Consider the following 17,384-nt stretch of genomic DNA (forward strand, 5'->3'; position numbering starts at 1 on the left):
CCAAATTTTTCCCCCAAAAATGCTATTCTTACTATCTATTTGTTTCATCATTTGTCGATCTCATCTCCTTAATAGAGATTAGACATACATATGTCGATAAACCCTACCTCTATTAGAGAGATGATAAGTCTAGCACTAGTCATTTTTTCCTCTACACACATTGAACATTGATACTATTAAGGGAAACAATAAACACTTTTTTTCTCCTCTCACATCCCCTATTTAATCTTTTCCGTTGTTTCTACTTGATTTATTGAATTTGATAACCACAAATAAAAAGAGGTGTGCGAAAAGCTAAAAAGAATTCGGGTCTATTAACCATATTGCAAATGATTCTTTGGTAGTTCAATTATAAGAATACACAATTCGTGAATTAAAAAAACAGAGTTTACATGCAAATTATAAGCCGACTCCACCTTCTGTGTTACAGCCTAATGCATTAAAATGTGCAGCAATCCTCAACCAGTTTCCGAGTTAGCAGGGCTACATTGCGAGGAGATATCAACAGTCGTCTTACCACAAAAATACGTGACTCCCTCCCTCCCCACCAGCCAACCCACATCAGCATCTCACAAAAGACTTCCTGTCAGGTTAATAATAATATAAAAGCATAAACCACTTCACGTCAGATTGAGCAGGGATCGAATAAATGACCTACCTAGCACCAACAAACATATTCTCAACCATTCCCCCACTAACATTAACTGACTCGGAGATTATGAGTCAGGCCATGCCAATGCTAAGAATTTGTTGATTAACTATAACTATACTCCCATTCACAAGGAAGCAAGACCATATAATTTTCACCAAAGCTTTTCCACCTTCAAAGCATTTTCAAACCCCAAAAGAGAACAAGAAATCCATCCACTGAGTGCTTGCTTAAATCAATCACCAAACAAATCATCTTCGTCATCGTCAACGTGACTTGAGTTAGTTCCATGGTTTACACTTAATGCCTTCCCATCAGTATCTCTACTTGGAGAGGCTCGTCCACCACTCGAGTCCACAGAAGAAGGATATGCCCATGACGAACCCACTTTGCCAGAAAAAAATTCCCCATAAAGGTCATCATAAATCCCACCCTTTGGAGCAGTTTTGACTCTATTTAAGACCTGTAATTTTTCAGTCATGCCTTTTAGGAAGAATTGCCTTCCTTGACATATAATTGTTCCTCCCCTTTGGGGATTACTGTAATCTGCACAAGGGATTCATATTTCCCGACAAGACTACCTTCTTTTACACCTACTGGACCAGGTTCAGTTTCTACGTCCACACCATCTGAAATCCCAACTACTTCAACCAGCTCTCCTCCAACTTGATCCCTGAGTGATACTCTTGCCTTCCTAATTCTCTTAGAGGGCGGGCCTCTCTGGCTGCTGGTTGTCTCCTTTTGCGCCTGCTGAGTCACTAGGCTTGCGGGACTTAGGGACTACGTCAGGTGTGGTCAGACCATTACGATTTAGAAGCGTATTATAAGCCACAACAGCGTCTTCATCAGACGGATCGGGAGGTGGTGGCAGATTAACCTCTGCAGGTGCTGGAGGACGAGGAAAAAGAGCTGCGTCATTCTTTCTCAAGAAATAAATTCTAGTTGATGCAGCAAATCTCAAGGACTGGCCCACTTCAAGCTCAACAGCGGTATCTTTAGTCACTTTTTCATTTGCAACAAAAGTACCATGTGCAGATCCCAAATCAATTACATATATGCTGCAGAAGGGATAAAGCTTTTAAATGGTTTTGGATCACCAAAGTAAACAAAGAAACCAACATCATACAACTACTTAACGCATGGGAAATAAACAGCAATCACCCCCACAATGTCATGAGGATGAGAGAACACGGCCACGGCCATGAAGTACGGTGAATTAGGTGAATCCATGAAGCTCCTAATGATCAATTGAATTATTTGATTGACGGATCAGGTTGTAGGGCTACTCAGGCATTGTCCAAAGATACCACCCTCTTATTTAAATCTAAAACCACAGAAATAGTAAACAATCCAGCTCTCTAATCTGGATGGGACGATAAAGTTAGTAGAATATTTGTTCTGTTACCGTTTTCTTTACAAGTTTTGAAGAGTGGCAAACCCAAACGAGAACAAAACTTTACTTGGTCAACAAAACCAACAGCAAGCACGGGACAGGATACAGATATGAACAATCGAGATGGACTTAAAGTACAAACCAATTACACTAACAATCCAGTTAGAATAATGATATATGGCATGCACTTGAAGTAAATAGAAAGAAAGGAAAAGTGAGAGAAAGTGCGGCTAACCTTCCATTCTTGTGAGGAACAACAACAGCATGCTGGCGGGAAACGGACTGATGATCAAGCACAAAGTCACAAGTTTGAGATTGGCGGCCAAAGATGTTGCGACGCCTATCAAGGGCAATGCGATCAAGAACCTGACTATCCTTGAGAACCTCAAGAGAATAGACACCGGGACGAGGGTCGATTGCACAGTCAGGGGGCGTTAATCTGCTCTCAAACTAGTCCAACTCCTTATAATCCCACGCAGATCTCTCCTGTTCATAACATGTGATGTGTGCTACCCTTAATATATTGCAATATTACTCCACGACAAGTGATGTGTACTACCTCCTATGCGGTTGGTGCTGTGCTTGGTCTAATTTTTCTTATCACTAATAACAGATTAAATTGAAAAAAAAAAAATTAAGGAGCTATAAATTATAATTTATGATCGCAAGTTAACAATTGACACCGGAAGGAAGGAAGGAAGGAAGTTTCAAATTATACAAATGGTTCTTGTACAAGTTTCAAACTGCCATATACATATGGACACATCACATTTAACAATTTCGAATTGCTATTCATAATTCAAGCAAGGAAATATAAATAAAATCGGTACAAGTTTGAGCTATTCTAGAAGAATAAGCACCACCCGGGCTGCCACCACCAACAGCGAGGTACAGCTGCTGTTCGGCCAGAAACGGCAAGACCACAAAAACTAGACCTGCCACTTCCATATACACTAGAAGCTTATTGCATAATCTGCACCCGTTATTCACAACCAGCAACTACCAAATACTCCTCCTCCTCTTCCTCCTCCTCCTCCCCCCATAAACTAGTCCAGATTCTGTCCCAGAAACACTAACTAAGCACTGTTTCGTCCAGGACCATGGTGCTCACTAGAGCATCAACAGACACGCTTCCACCTTCATATCCACCACATCCATCATACATATGTTATTGCCGCACCTCTGCAAGCCAAAGCTTAAAGACACTTTTTCATTGTCTCCAAGCTGGCATATCACCCAGTCCAGCTCAATCCAAGCTGCCATATGTCTTGTCAAATGTCTACAATCCCAGGAATGCACCAAATCCACCCACTATCTTGTGAATTCCTTCTCAACTACACTGAAGGTGTCCTTCAGGCGATCTTGCAGATTCTTTAGTACGTTTTTTGTAATTCTTTTCTGATGCCGAGTGCTTTTGAGCCACTCAACCCCAAAGTATACTTTTACCTGGCATCCCTTTGGTGTTGAGGGCAAATCCTCGATTTGGTATCGAACGTGAAGCTGCAAATTATGAAAAGGGACTAGTGAATCATGTAGTGAAACAAGTGACTCAAGGGGAACACACTTACGAAAAAGGATTATTTAAACAGAATTCGGCAAAGTTCAATGTCATCCATACATTGAAATAGTCGCCAAGCGGTACTGCATGGAGGGTCGAGACCTCTTGTACAAGCCAACCATTTCTATCAGAGAGGCGGGATTTTTGCTGAGTACTAGTCACCTCTCCTCTATATTGGGACACACGTTTATCAAATCTGTAATATATTTGCCTCACACAGACATCGCCCTTCTCTGATTCCCATGGGGTGTAAGAGTAGTTAAGACAACCAGCTTTCTCCATAACTCTACGGTCCAATTCACCTCCGCCAAATAGCTCTGTGAAGAAATTTGTCTATTGTCGCCAACAAGACAAATATGATGGTCAATCGAGAAGAAACTAAGCTAACTAGAACTAAGATGTGTATAGTCATGAGTACCACACTCAGAAAATAATCTAGATGAAAGCTATGCTATTCTGATTCCATGAGACAGCTTAAGCAGAAGGGGACAAGCGAGTTGCAGTCTTGCAAACGAAATTTTAGTTTTAACAAAGATACACTATGAGAGAGAGAGAGAGAGAGAGAGCTCACAGGAACGGAATGAGCTGCAGAATAAACCTCAGACAGGTTGACATCATCAAGGCCCAAGAAAGACCCGCTTTCTTCAGCTTGGATCTTGACATCGGATTCTTCTTCAACTATTTGCACCTTCTGCTCAGGACTCAAAGACCTAGCCTTCCAAAGAGCCATAATTGTCCTATTCAGAAACATCAGATGTTGTGAGTCAAATCTTTATGTCCAAGCAAGCATCAATTGTTCAGAACATGGTGTAAAGTCAGTGTTGAGATGGGGTACCCATGCACAACCACCACCAAGCAAAAGAAAAGAGCAAGGAACAGCAGAGATCTAAACTAAGTCAAAAGAAGGCAAGGGCAGACCCAACATACGCCGAATAAATGATATCTAATAATTAAAGAGAGAAGAAGATCACAAAAATTAATGAAAGGTTTCTACTTTGTTGAAGTGAATGCCATGCTATTCTACGAAGTTCTTCGCGTACCTGTTAGCTACATTGAAAGATACAAAGGACTGGAAATGGAACTTCAGCCTGCCTTCCTCATCTTGTGTCTTTGCACCATGCCTTGCATCCATACCTCTACCCTGCCGCAGAGTCATGACTACAATTGGACTGCCCATAGATGACAGAGTTGGAGGTACAACTTGAATATCCTCTATATCCTCCCACAGGAAAAAGAACTTTGTCTTGTGACCAAATAAATTTGCATGGAAACCAATTATTCTTGCAGAAAGAAATAGGCGGCCCTGCACGGGAAGAACTATAAGATAAGAAATATAACTAAAATATAACAGAAAATGAGGAGCAAGAGAAGGTTGCATGCTCAACAGGTATGGCTCCAAGAATCAAATAGAAAGTTTAATGTCAATAGGAAAATTTCAACAGGGTGTATAACCATATTAACAGCACCTGCAGGGGCATTTTTCGTTTCAAGTGACAGGTAAAGTCGTTGATGAGAAATTCCTCCGGTGGAAGCCCAAACAGTTTTTGGAATGCTGAATTTGTTTGAGGAGACCGCACAGTTATCTAGAATAGTTTTCACTAATAATCATGAGTGATAATATATGAAAGGAATGTAGAACACGACTAAAAAGGGAATATAAGCAAAAGAACACCAGTAATGTGAATTTCAAAATTAATGGACCACTATACCTTCTTTCCCACCTCCTTCTCCATCTTAGTCAAAAAATGATTTGCTACATTGCCACCTCTTGTATTGTTTAAGAAAATTCTCAGGTGGAGTTTTGACTGGCATGCCTGAGCTAACTTTCCTTGAAGAGGAACCCACAAGTCAGCTAAATCTGATATATTAGTTTTTACAAAATTGATTTCAGCATGACCCAGTGAGGTAGCTTCATCAAAAGGTCCATCAAAATCATAAACTTCCACATCCAACACAGAAGGAGGTTCATCCATTGCATCAAACTCAAATATTTCTGCGGAGACCAACAAGACATCAATCAGACCAAGATTTAGTTCATATAAGTTGCACAATCTAGACATATTCTGAACTGTAGATTGACATTATTGTTCAAATATGCATTGACAAATGTCATTGGAAGAAGTATAAATGCAAAAGCAAACGAACTAAAAAATCAGGTAAAAGGAAAATCACCGTTCCATGTAGGATTGCATTTCTGGAACTTGATTGAGCTGGTTCTAGTTTTCCCATTGCAAGTGAACACCACGTATGGATCAGAAAACCCACTTGAATCGACAGCTGCTATGTTACTTCCTTCAATCAAGGCAACAGTTAGCAACCAACCATCTCCTTGGGCTTTGACTCCGTGATCACTGCCTATAAGACACACAAAGATGATAACTAATAACTCGCATTTAAAACAAAAAATATAACAAGATAAACATACGGACATCAAGAAAATTAGGATTTTGAACATCTTAGAAACAGTTTGAAAAATGCACATCACTGTGTTCTATAGAAGAGAAAAATAATTGTTGAGCAAGAAGCATCAGTAAAAAATGTAGTATTCTTAAACGTTGAGTTTATGGAGTAGATAAAACCTGACAGGTATAGTGATAGCGATAATGACACAAATGGAATTACTTGTTTGATGAAAAAGGATCACACTGTCAACTAGAGAAAGGCAGAGGCTAAGAGTCTGTTATTAAAGCAAAAGCAACCAGTAAAAGCAATGTTACCGTTTTGTGCTCTGGCCTGCATGAAGCGTGAGATCAACCCCAGCACCCTTTCTCCTTGAAGAACCAAGACACCACAGACGATGAATTCACCAATTGAGTCTGGCAAGTCAAGCCCAACAAACTCCAGCCCTTGAATGGTGCTGGGTTGGGCAAGCCAGATGTGTACAAGCATATACAATCCAATAAACAATGTGGAGATCACAGAGAAATTGGCAAAATATTGTACTGCCAGCTTCCAATCAGACTGGGGTTCGGCTTGCAGTGATGCCAAAACCTGATCCTTGTTGGATCCAAGATCCTTTGAATCGACTGGCTTAACATTCTGAGACAATAAAGTAGCAAAGTGGTCAAAACTGTCCTTTAAACCTTGTCGAGCTCCATTTTCTATCATTCCTTTCATCATGGTGCTCTGCAGAAAATTCATCCGCCAGGATATTACCAGACGTGAAGATTGTTCTCCTGAGGGCAGCTCGGGGCCAGGTGTAATGCAGTAGAGCAACTCCGTCTTAAAAGTGCGCCCATAGGGAACATCAGGAGTGCTTACGCTTGCTAAAACTGCAAAAACCTTCCCGTCAGCTTTGAGATACGTTTGGTCCTCAGTTCCTTTGACAGCCTTTATCAACTTAGTTGCAGACTTAATATATGTCACCACTCTTTTGACGCTCTCGGTGCTGGTATCTAATTTCCATTGTCCTAGATCCAATTCTGTAGTTCCATGCACATCTGCCACTTCTTTATGAAAACCTGAATCTGTTGAAAATAGCAACGTGTTTAGGTCTTGGGGTGGAGTGACATAGAGTTGATCTAGAAGCACTCCTCCTGGCAAGTTGGTTGGGGTTTCACTCTCTTGATCTCGTGAGAGTATTGTTTTCATCAATTCTTCAAATGTAGCGGAAGAGGACTGATCCTCAGAGCTGCTCTCACAAACTTCGGGTTTACCAGTTTCAGAAAGCTCGGATAAGTCCACTCTGCTAGAGGAGGCTGAAAGTAAATCTGGATTTTTATTGAATATTTGAGCTATGCGACCAGCAAAGGTCTTCTGAGAACAAAGCTTTTCTTCCTTAAAGTCCTTAAAAGATGCAGTTTCTTCTGGTCTCACTCTCACAGGAGAAGCTGATTCTGAAACACAACTGAGAGACCTTGAAGGTGATTCAATTCCAATGTCACCACCCTCAGAAGCCGAGTCCGCAAATGAATTGTTTGAGGAAAAATGTAATGCAAGAAGAATCTCGCCTGTCAGGAAGACAATCGGACAGAGAAATATTTTAAATTAACTAACTTGGAGACAAATCCAACCACATTATTACATTTAGCTAGAATTCACAAATGGGGTACCGGTAATTTGGTATTGTCTGCCAGTAAGCAATGTTCTTTTTCTTTTTCTTTTTTGAAAAAAATAAAATAAAATAAAAGAATTCATATCTAAATGTGGGACAAGAATCCCAAGTTTTGTACTTGGAAAGCATGAAACGTAAGCATTTGGATATGGAGACTAGTGCACCAGGTAGCATGAGAAATTTTAACAAGAAAAAGAAAAGGCGAGTAGGCATATTTAATTTAGCACAAGAAGGTAAAAGTAGTACCGCAATCCTTGTTCTTGGATTTTTTACTCTTGGGGTGGAGAGGGTACCAAGCAGTTTCAAGGGACTTGTTGCGGGCATCGAAGACTTGGGAAACAGGGATGCGGACGCAACCAACGAAGTCGTCGTTGAAGTACTTGTCTTCGTCGAGGACAGAGAAGACGAGCTCGCCGTTGAGGTCGTCGACCCTGAAGGCGAACTCTTCCCCCCAATACGGGTTTAAGGTCTTCTTGACCACTTTGGTCCTGAGCTTGTGCTTCCCGAGCTTCACCTTCACGTACGGATCACTGAAGCCGTTGAGATCCATCGCTGGTAGATCCCGAGCCCCCAATACTTGAACCACCAGCTTCATCTTTTCTTTTGTTTCTTCTGATGATGATCAATGGTGAATGATATTCTAATTCTGTCTAATCTGTCTAACCACCACAATTCAATTCAATTCAATGCATGCAGCAAAACCACAACCTACCAACAGACAACAAAATCCCTCCTCCCTTGCTTCTTTTGTTTTGTATTTATTGGATTGGATTGTACATTGGTATGATCACCATTTACAATTTATCAACAAAACAAATCCGTCAGTCAAAATTGATTGTTGTAATCAAAGGGGAATTGTAAATTCTACGAATAAGATTAAAGATTAACAGGGAAAATAAATTTGCGGAGGAAAAGCTCCGACGGCGACGGCGACGAGGAGTTGTCACGTAATGGTAATGCGGGAAGAATCACTCGCCTTATCTGATCTGGGTTTCTTTCTGACTAATACGCAAACTCAAAGCTGACAAGTCATAACAAAAGAAAACAGATTGAATGAATGAACGAACGAAAGAGGAGATGGCGACGAGACAGGAAGTTAGGAACCCAACGGCCAAACCCCTCTTTTGGAACAAATATATTACTTTTTTCATAACAAGGAACAAAGAGAGTGTTTTTTTCTTTTCTTTTTTTTGGATAAAACAAAGGGATGATTAAAAATGGAAAGGGAAGGGATGGATGGGGAGATTTTTCAATTAGAAGTTGAACTTTGAAAGCTGAGAGACTTTTGGTTTATTCGTTTCTTTTCTTTTTTTTAATTTCCTATTGAGCCTAAAATATTTGACTTTTTGACTTTCTATTATTCATAATAATAGTCATAACTCTTAAAATGGCGAGCCTTCAATATGCCAAAAATGCTCTTTACTTCTTAAAACTTTTGAAAAAGATGTTTTATCCCTCTGTTTTTCTTTTTCTCCACGTATGGAACTAGAAATAGTTTTGCTGACATTTTTCTTTTGAGTTTTTCAAATCACATTTTAAATATAAATTAAAAAAATAAAAATAAAATGAAAGAGAAAATAATAGATTGGGTATTATCCTTGTATTAATTAAATTATAGGAAAACTTGATATAGGTCCAATTTTTTAAGCTAATAGTAGAAATAGTTCAATTTATTAAAATAAGTCCAATTCCTTAAATCTTATTATTTTATTATCAATAATTATCTCTTAAATGATAAGATTTATTATAAAAATCAAATTTCTTTCTAATTATCTCTTTGATTATTTATTTAATTTGTTCTTTCTTGTTCTTTATCCCGTTTTAAACCCCATTTATAGATTTTAGTTTTTATTTTTATAATCAACCTATATCACAGGTTAATTATATTTATTAACCTATATGACAGATTTTTTTTTATAATCAAGTAAGATTCATGTGTCTTGCTTGTAGATATATTGTGTTTGTTCTACCTTTTATTTAAGTTTCATATCTTACTTATAGGTATGATATACATTCATATATTTGTTATTTGAGTTAGAGTAGAATGATTTGCAGATAGATTTATGTCAATATATTTATTTATTTTTGTTATAAGATATTAGTTATATTTTTTGGGGTTGAAAATTCATAATATTAGAAGATTTTAATTGATTCTTAATATTTTTAGAAAATATAAAATGAGCATTAAAAAAATAAATACATATAATTAGGTAATTTGACTCACTCCTAAAAACCATCTATGTTTTTGGATCTGGATCTAAAAGCCCCATTAATTATTTATTAGTTGGTGGCCATCTTCTAATAGCATTGCCTACATTTTCTGTATCAGATTGGAAGTGAAATCGACTAGGATCAAGTGTGAAATGGAGGAGTACCTCGAGGCTCTCGTGATCGGTATCTGCTAAACAGATCAATTAAGATGGCGATGGAGATGGAGATGGAGTCAACATTTGGCATCAATCTGATTCTCAGCGCAGGAGGCTGGAGGAGGTAATCACTAATCAGGTTGTTTAATATTCTCAACTGGAAACTGAGAAACTTTGTATTAATTAACGTGGATGCTTATTGTCTGTCTGCATTCAACACTGATGACTTAACTTATAACTAAGTGAAGCAAACCTGACTCTGACTGACGCAATCCAAATGCAACTGCATGTTTTATTACAAATGCACCAAATACAAATAGGAGGGGCTGAACTGAATCCAGATTTGAGATTTCTATTTCTGCCTCTTGTAAATCTTGCCCAAGAAGGACTTCAACACTGCTTGCACCGCTTTGCTTGGGTGCCCTTCAATCCAACTCGTCAGTTTCTTGTAGCTTTTGCTCTCATAATCCGCAAATACACCCTACCACAATCACAATCACAATCTCAATTCAGCATCCACCAGTCATCTTATACTGTTACAATTCATCATACACAATCAATTAAGTTCAAACCTCAATATCGAGTTCTTTGTAGAGGGCCTTTACTTTTGCCACATTTTCTGGGTCTGGTTTCCCATAATTCTCCTGCCCAAACACGTACAGAAATCAGTCATTGGTGACTTAGAGAGTGAGAAAATCTAAAGCTGATTTGAAAACAGCAGACAAGATATACACACACATATATATATATATAGGGAATTGTTATTGACACTCCAAAAAATTTATTTTGCACTTCAAACTTTCTATAATTAGAAAGAAAAATACACTTGTGAGGAGTGTATAATGAGATTTTTAGAGTGTTAATAACAGTTCCATATATGAAAGCCAAAGGAGCCACATCTGATTCTTACATGTAGTACTTTCTTTTGTTCCTCGTTGCAGAGTTCCAAAGCTTTCACCACCAGCCAAGAGCACTTGAAATCTTCAATATCTGTTCCTATCTGATATCCCAAACTACTTATTACAACTCAACTCCCATCAAACAAGAAACAAAAGAGAAATATTTAAGAGCCATCTCCCTGAATCTCACCTTACCAATCGTTTCCGGATCACCAAAGCAATCCAAATAATCATCCTATTTAAAATAAAGGGAAAAAAAAAAAAAAAAAAAAAAAAGAGTTAACGAAAGCAGTAGAAGAGTTCCAATAGGGATTCTGTTTCTGTGTAATCAACAAAAAATTACCTGTACTTGAAAGTAGATCCCCATCTCAACTAGAATGTTTTTTACGTCAATATGTTTTTCCAGTTCCTCACCTGACATAAGCAATGCACATGCAACCTGAGTAGATAGCAAACGGTTAGGGTTAGCCAAATCTTTCATTGTAAAACACCTGAACAAAATAAGAGGACATGCCATACAATGTGGATGTGCATATCTTATGATATGAATAGAGAAAAAGGAACCAAAATGTCTTGTTATTTCTCAGATTTTTTTTATTTTTTATTTATAAGAAAGTTGAGTTTTTTTTTTTTTTTTTTTTTAATTTTTAATAAAGAAAAAATTAAAACAATAATGTCACATCCACTCCAGCATTTGCTATCATGGAAAAAAGATATTATTGTGAATTTATATTGAAGAAAAAAAAGTAAAGATACAATAAGTTAGAGAGGACATGAAGCCAAACCCTAACAAGAAGTAGAAAATTATTAGAAACAAAAATCAATTAAGAGAACTTCTAAGAGAAACGAAAATTTGGAAGCCCCAAAAGATTATGAGCAAAAGCCACAACTGCACACGGCGGACAAGAATCCACCAATGAATCCCAACATGATCAACACCATCATTTTGCCAAACAATCTACCACCTGATTTCCTTTGCGATAAATGTGAGAAAACCGAACATGCATGAGAGGATGGGACAACAGAGACCAAAGAAGTTTATATACCGGGAACAAGTATGTATTAAGTTACAACAAATTTCACAGACTAGGCATAGAATACACAGGATAAACATGCTGGTTTAAAATAGCATTCCCGCACAAACACTGAAACAGAATTAAGGAACACTCAATTCAAGTATTTATTGCTTTTAAGTGCTAAAGTATGTACATACTGAAAGGTAAAATGAGTAATAGGCAGTCTTGTACTGAACAATACGCCGGTGACTGCAAAAGATCCAAACCATTTGTATGTTATCAAATGCACAGAAAATCGAAAAGTACCATATCATAGCTGGACAGAAATAGAAAACTAATATGCTCATTATTTGAATAAATAACCAAAAGAAAAACCATATAGTCACATTGTGAGAGTTGTCTAAGGTCACTATGCTCACCATACTAATAGCCTACTAAAAGGTCTCAAGAGGTTCCAATTTTTAACATACCCAGCACCCCAAATGAATATTTCTATTCCTAAGCAATGAGAGTTGTCAGAAAAATTTAACAGAGAAACATTCAATCAGACGGTGAGATTTAACTCCACTGGCCAGCATACATGGCAAAACTTCATAGCCTACTGAAAGGAATCCAATAAGTGGTCACGAACGCAGGATGTTTAGACTGTTTGGACTTTGATAACCCATAGCTGACAGGATGCACAAGGAATTGAGCATTACATATTATGAAGATGGAAAATTGTTCCAATAGTGAAAGCTTATGAATACACCAAACAAAATAAGGCATAGGATAGGTCTCTGTAACGAGATTCATTTCTCAACGTGCATCTGTGAATTGCATGGAAACTCTGGCATTCTTTTCTACAGCATGGTGCATTGAGTTCATAATAGGCAATAGCATATGGGTTTGAATCTTAGCATGCCTACAAGCATTTTATTAGGGGCAAATGGCAATGATCTTGTACGATTTTTCACTCACATTGACAATGAATATTTGGATAGGTCTTTTTCTCCTTCGATAGTAGTGATCAAATCTATCATCTGACCTGAGGCAGTTTGAAATTCCACCTGCGGAAACATGACATAAGTTAGCGTTTAGCTCTCTATGAAAGAGAAATTATCCGGCCAACAATTTGCAAGTCCACTACCTCGTTGAACAAATCAAGAAGATCCACATAATATGGCTTTTCTCTGAAATGCTTTCTGAGAATCCTTGGGATATGGTTTCGAAGCACAACACCATCGTTTACTGCAATCATACCAACCTACATGATACAGCTTCCCAAGTCAATTGATTTAATTACAAAGACAACACAAAAATGAATAAATAAACGTACATATGGTTGCTCTTCCTACAAACCTTGGGCAATCTAAACCAGCAAGGTTGACCTCGCCGTGTGTGAGAGCCGTCCATGAGGTCATCATGAACCAGAAAGAATGCTTGAAGCTGAAAGTAGTATAACCATAAAATTGTAAGCTTCTCGTGCAATGCACTAGAGTAATGCTGAAACAAGCTAAACAATAATATGTAGAAAGTAACTGTGAGGCTCAAAAGAGAATGGAAGTGGTTTAGTTTCCATACCCATTCGATGCACCAACCGAGAGCGCTGGCCAGGAAGATTTCATCTTCGGTTAATTCCCTTCCTTGTTGCAACAACTGATAGCTGTCGACAACAGACAATCCCCGATTAAGCTTCCCTGAAGGACAGGATAAGAGTCAGAATCCTTTGACAGGCATACTTGAAGGACATTGCTTAATTAAAAAGTTGAACTGAAACTGAAGTCTCGCCTCCAGGCACATTGTAGTCCAGCATCTGTAACAGAAAAAAGAAAATTGGGCAGTCAGTACAGGACTCAGGACTCAGGAGAGAATCCCAATCGTCTAAATGCAGGTGGGCTTCAATTTTTGCAAGTGATGGGGCTAATGATGTATGTAAAATCCCGACGACGACAGATTAGAATTAGATCACCGAAATTAAATCAAAGGTGTTGTTTTGACTTCATAAACAAAGGAAGGAAACAGTTGATGGATTATGGTTATGGAGTTCCAATTTTGCTTCCAATAAAAATAAGAGAAAATAGACAGCGATACCAAACGAATTCATTGGATTGAATTGTATTGGTGATGGTAAAAGTGAAAAATGAAGAGATCAATACCCGCTCAACCCACTGGCGAGAGTCATTGGTGAAGTCGAAAGTAGGGTCTTCCAACAGCTCCGATTTCAGAACGGAGTACGCCTTCAGAAACTTTGACTTGAGATCCGCCATTGACAATTTGCCAATCTAATCTTCCACCAGACAGACACTACTACTCTCAGAGGCCTTCCCAGATACGATTAGTGACTCGCAGACTCAAAGACAGAGAGAGAGATGTGTGCTTTTCTTTGTATAGACAACAGGACTTGTTGGGTATACAGAGGGAAGGGAAGTTAAATAAACGAGTCACTGACTTTCAGCTTTTAAACTCAATCATTTGGGTACCAATTCTAGCACAATTTGCACTTGTTGCCATTCTTTATTTTCTCACTTCACAATTTTTTTCTTTCTTCTGTTTCTTACTACTTGGAAGTAACCTACTGAAACTTTCTTAAAAACAAGTAAACAATGATATACATTAAACGACTGGTGTATCGATCTAATAATACATTATCATGTGTAAGGTTTTCTTTAATGTTAATGTTTTTTTACTCTCATAAAAAGTAAAACTTGTGAATAATTAATTGCTGATTTTAATATAACAGTTGATGACATGAATTCTTCCCAATTTAGAAGCTAGGTCCGTTCAGGAATTGATATTATTTGCAATAATTCATCATAATATCTACACATCATGCATGTCCGACCGTTTACAACATGATCCAAAATATTTTGATAATGAACACACTTGCCTTTACAGTATGATGGTCGAATGAAAATGTACTTGGTCACGTTTTTCTTTTCTTTTGATACATGATATATTTATACTAAGAAGATTGCAAAATAAACCAGTTGAAAATATTATTATTTTCGATATTTTAACTTAAGATTTATTACTTAAAAGTAAAGAGAGATATAACTATAAATTAAAAAAAAAATTGTGACAAGCTAAAAACAAGTAGTGAAAAATACGTCCATGTGATGCATGAGCTATATATGATATTTAAGTGGTTATAAAGACGCTATTTTTAGCGAAACCGAAAATGCATGCATGGTTGTCATTAGTAATATTCTACCGGTTTGGCTTCAGGCAATTTCGTCCTACCAGCCACGACAAGGACAATGGCACAATCGTAGTTAGCACACAGGCTGAGGGTCATAAGATACAAAGACGTACAAAGTTCAAAACCCCAAGTAATCGAGGGACACAGGGGCAGCACCCCATTGGCGACTCGTTGCTTGTTTGTTTGACCGTGGAGTGCTTCTGCTAATTTTCCTCTCTCTCATCATAATTCACAGTCACACTCAGACACAAACATAATGCCTTACACGTCAGCCAGGCGGGCAGGCAGCACAGCAGTATTCACGCGAGCCAGGGTGTCCACCACATTTCAATATTGAATTGTGAATGATCCCGTACTCATTTTTATTGTGAATGATCTCGTACTCGTTTTAATTGTGAATGATCCCGTACACGTTTTAATTGTGTGAATGATCCCGTACTCGTTTTTATTGTGAATGATCTCGTACTCGTTTTTATTGTGCATGATCCCCCACTCGCCTTCTTTTGTTCTTTTTTTTTTTGACGGATATTTACCAACATATTTTACAATAAAAACTTTAATGCAAACTATAACAAAGTTAAACAATTATAAACTTGTTAACTTTAATTAAGTGTCAAACTTCACATAAATATGTAAGACTCTAACTAAAAATATTTTCTAATTAAATGATGAGAACTACCGTTACGTATATCGTTTGTGCCACCGGCATGGACTATGGAGTATGAAGGGGAGCTTCTTTACTCACCACCTTAAATTTTGATGTATGTGCATCATACACCTAATTATCTAACACGTGTTATTTCACTTAATTATGGTTACTTTTTTTCAAAATTTAAAATTTAATATTAATGTTAAAGTTAATTAGAGTTAAATAAAAAAAAACATGTGTCAAATAATTAAGCATATAATAAATATACATCATAATTATGATGGTGAACAAAAATACATCGAGAATGGAGTGAGCAAGCCGGCCATCAATATTGAGCATATTACCTTAAGTTTCGTTGAGTTGCCACATGGCTCACCCACCTATATAAGTTTTCAACCGTATCGACGGCTTTAATTAACTAGAGCCTACACAGTACAGCCGCCGTATTGGAATTCAGCTTCGCACTCTCTCCAACACACACAATTATAATTTACTTTATTCGTGTTGCATTTCCCTTGTAAAAGTAAGGTTGAAATTGACACATTGAGTATAACAAGTTTTTGTAGATAATGCGCCAACACATTTGAATAATACTGCTGTTATTCATATGCACAAGTTAATAATGTAGAATTTTATTACATTAGACATTATTATAATTAGCAGTAAATTTTTTCAATATAACTTGCCAATTATTATCTTATAAATGGAAGATTTGATTTACCACGTGTTTTTTTTAGCATTAGCTTTGAAACTTAATAGGATTTCAGACAGGATAATACTATGCATATATCCCTCAATTTATGAATAACGTATCTTGAGAATATAAATTCAAAGATCATAACTATTCAATTTATTAATCATTATTTGAGGATCATTTTTACAAAAAATTATTTGAGTCGAAAATTAATTATATAATAATTCAAAGTATCAAATAAATGAGCAGCTCATATTTATGAATATATTATTTGGTACTATACTGTTGAGTTGTTCTATACATTTTAATGACTAAATAATCTCTTATTCAAATGATTTCTTATAGAAGTATTTAATGTGGATGATGAAACTGAAATAGTTTCCATTATAAACTTTCTACGATAAATATATATTATTTGCATGCGAGATAATTATAAGCTCATCCCTTCAAAGATGATGCAAATAGTATCCTTTGGAGAAGACCACCATGCATAAACCACTTCCATTAGTTTTTCTAGAGTCAGGAATAAACCGGTTTTGCATGAAGAAAATTGGCTTGCTTGAGAAGGTGAAGGTCCAATGTATATTTCGTGCATTAAGACGAAGGCCGAAGAAATTGTGGATAAACATTTAAGAAATCAAATGCCAAGCAAGTCCTGCACCGGACCTAAATTTCATCGCAAACTGACGGGCTCGCTCAAAAATTGTCAACACGCACGCACGCACGCAAATGGTCGACGTCGTTTGGGTCACGAGGCATCCGTTTTAATTTATTTATTTATTATAATTTTTGTTTGAGCATTTCATATTTATGATAATTGCACTGAGCAGGTCTGCAGGTGTCATTTGGAAGGGCGATAAGCTCATCGATGGCGTCCCTCGGACACTCCACTTCCTTCGATCAAAGGCATTCTCTCTCTCTCTCT

General features: G+C 37.4%; 2 protein-coding genes and 1 pseudogene across 3 annotated transcripts; all 3 read right to left on the bottom strand.

Moving 5' to 3' along the window:
- Positions 1-560: 560 nt before the first annotated feature.
- On the bottom strand, positions 561-3,305 carry LOC137726836 (protein phosphatase 1 regulatory inhibitor subunit PPP1R8 homolog; annotated as a pseudogene).
- LOC137722658 (C2 and GRAM domain-containing protein At1g03370-like) lies at positions 2,736-9,495 on the bottom strand. 2 transcript variants are annotated; one of them, XM_068461721.1, is made up of 10 exons: positions 7,901-9,495; positions 6,757-7,550; positions 6,318-6,639; positions 5,773-5,955; positions 5,310-5,593; positions 5,067-5,183; positions 4,641-4,903; positions 4,172-4,337; positions 3,661-3,933; positions 2,736-3,542 (listed from the first exon to the last, which is right to left on the bottom strand). In XM_068461721.1, exons 1-10 carry the CDS (start codon positions 8,247-8,249, stop codon positions 3,354-3,356), a joined length of 2,940 nt encoding a protein of 979 aa, XP_068317822.1. In that variant the 5' UTR covers positions 8,250-9,495; the 3' UTR covers positions 2,736-3,353. The 2 variants fall into 2 exon arrangements, with proteins under 2 accessions (XP_068317822.1, XP_068317814.1); XM_068461713.1 differs by having other exon boundaries at positions 6,318-7,550; positions 7,901-9,494.
- Positions 9,496-10,160: 665 nt separating this feature from the next.
- LOC137722672 (farnesyl pyrophosphate synthase-like) lies at positions 10,161-14,334 on the bottom strand. Its single transcript, XM_068461733.1, has 12 exons — positions 14,074-14,334; positions 13,706-13,730; positions 13,499-13,614; positions 13,277-13,363; positions 13,065-13,181; positions 12,896-12,984; positions 12,133-12,184; positions 11,263-11,358; positions 11,110-11,154; positions 10,931-11,020; positions 10,593-10,664; positions 10,161-10,501 (listed from the first exon to the last, which is right to left on the bottom strand). The coding sequence occupies exons 1-12, from the start codon at positions 14,182-14,184 to the stop codon at positions 10,373-10,375; spliced, it is 1,029 nt and encodes a 342-aa protein (XP_068317834.1). The 5' UTR covers positions 14,185-14,334; the 3' UTR covers positions 10,161-10,372.
- Between the last annotated feature and the right edge of the window lie 3,050 nt (positions 14,335-17,384).

This window comes from Pyrus communis, chromosome 2 (assembly GCF_963583255.1).
Source record: "Pyrus communis chromosome 2, drPyrComm1.1, whole genome shotgun sequence".
NCBI lineage: Eukaryota > Viridiplantae > Streptophyta > Magnoliopsida > Rosales > Rosaceae > Pyrus > Pyrus communis.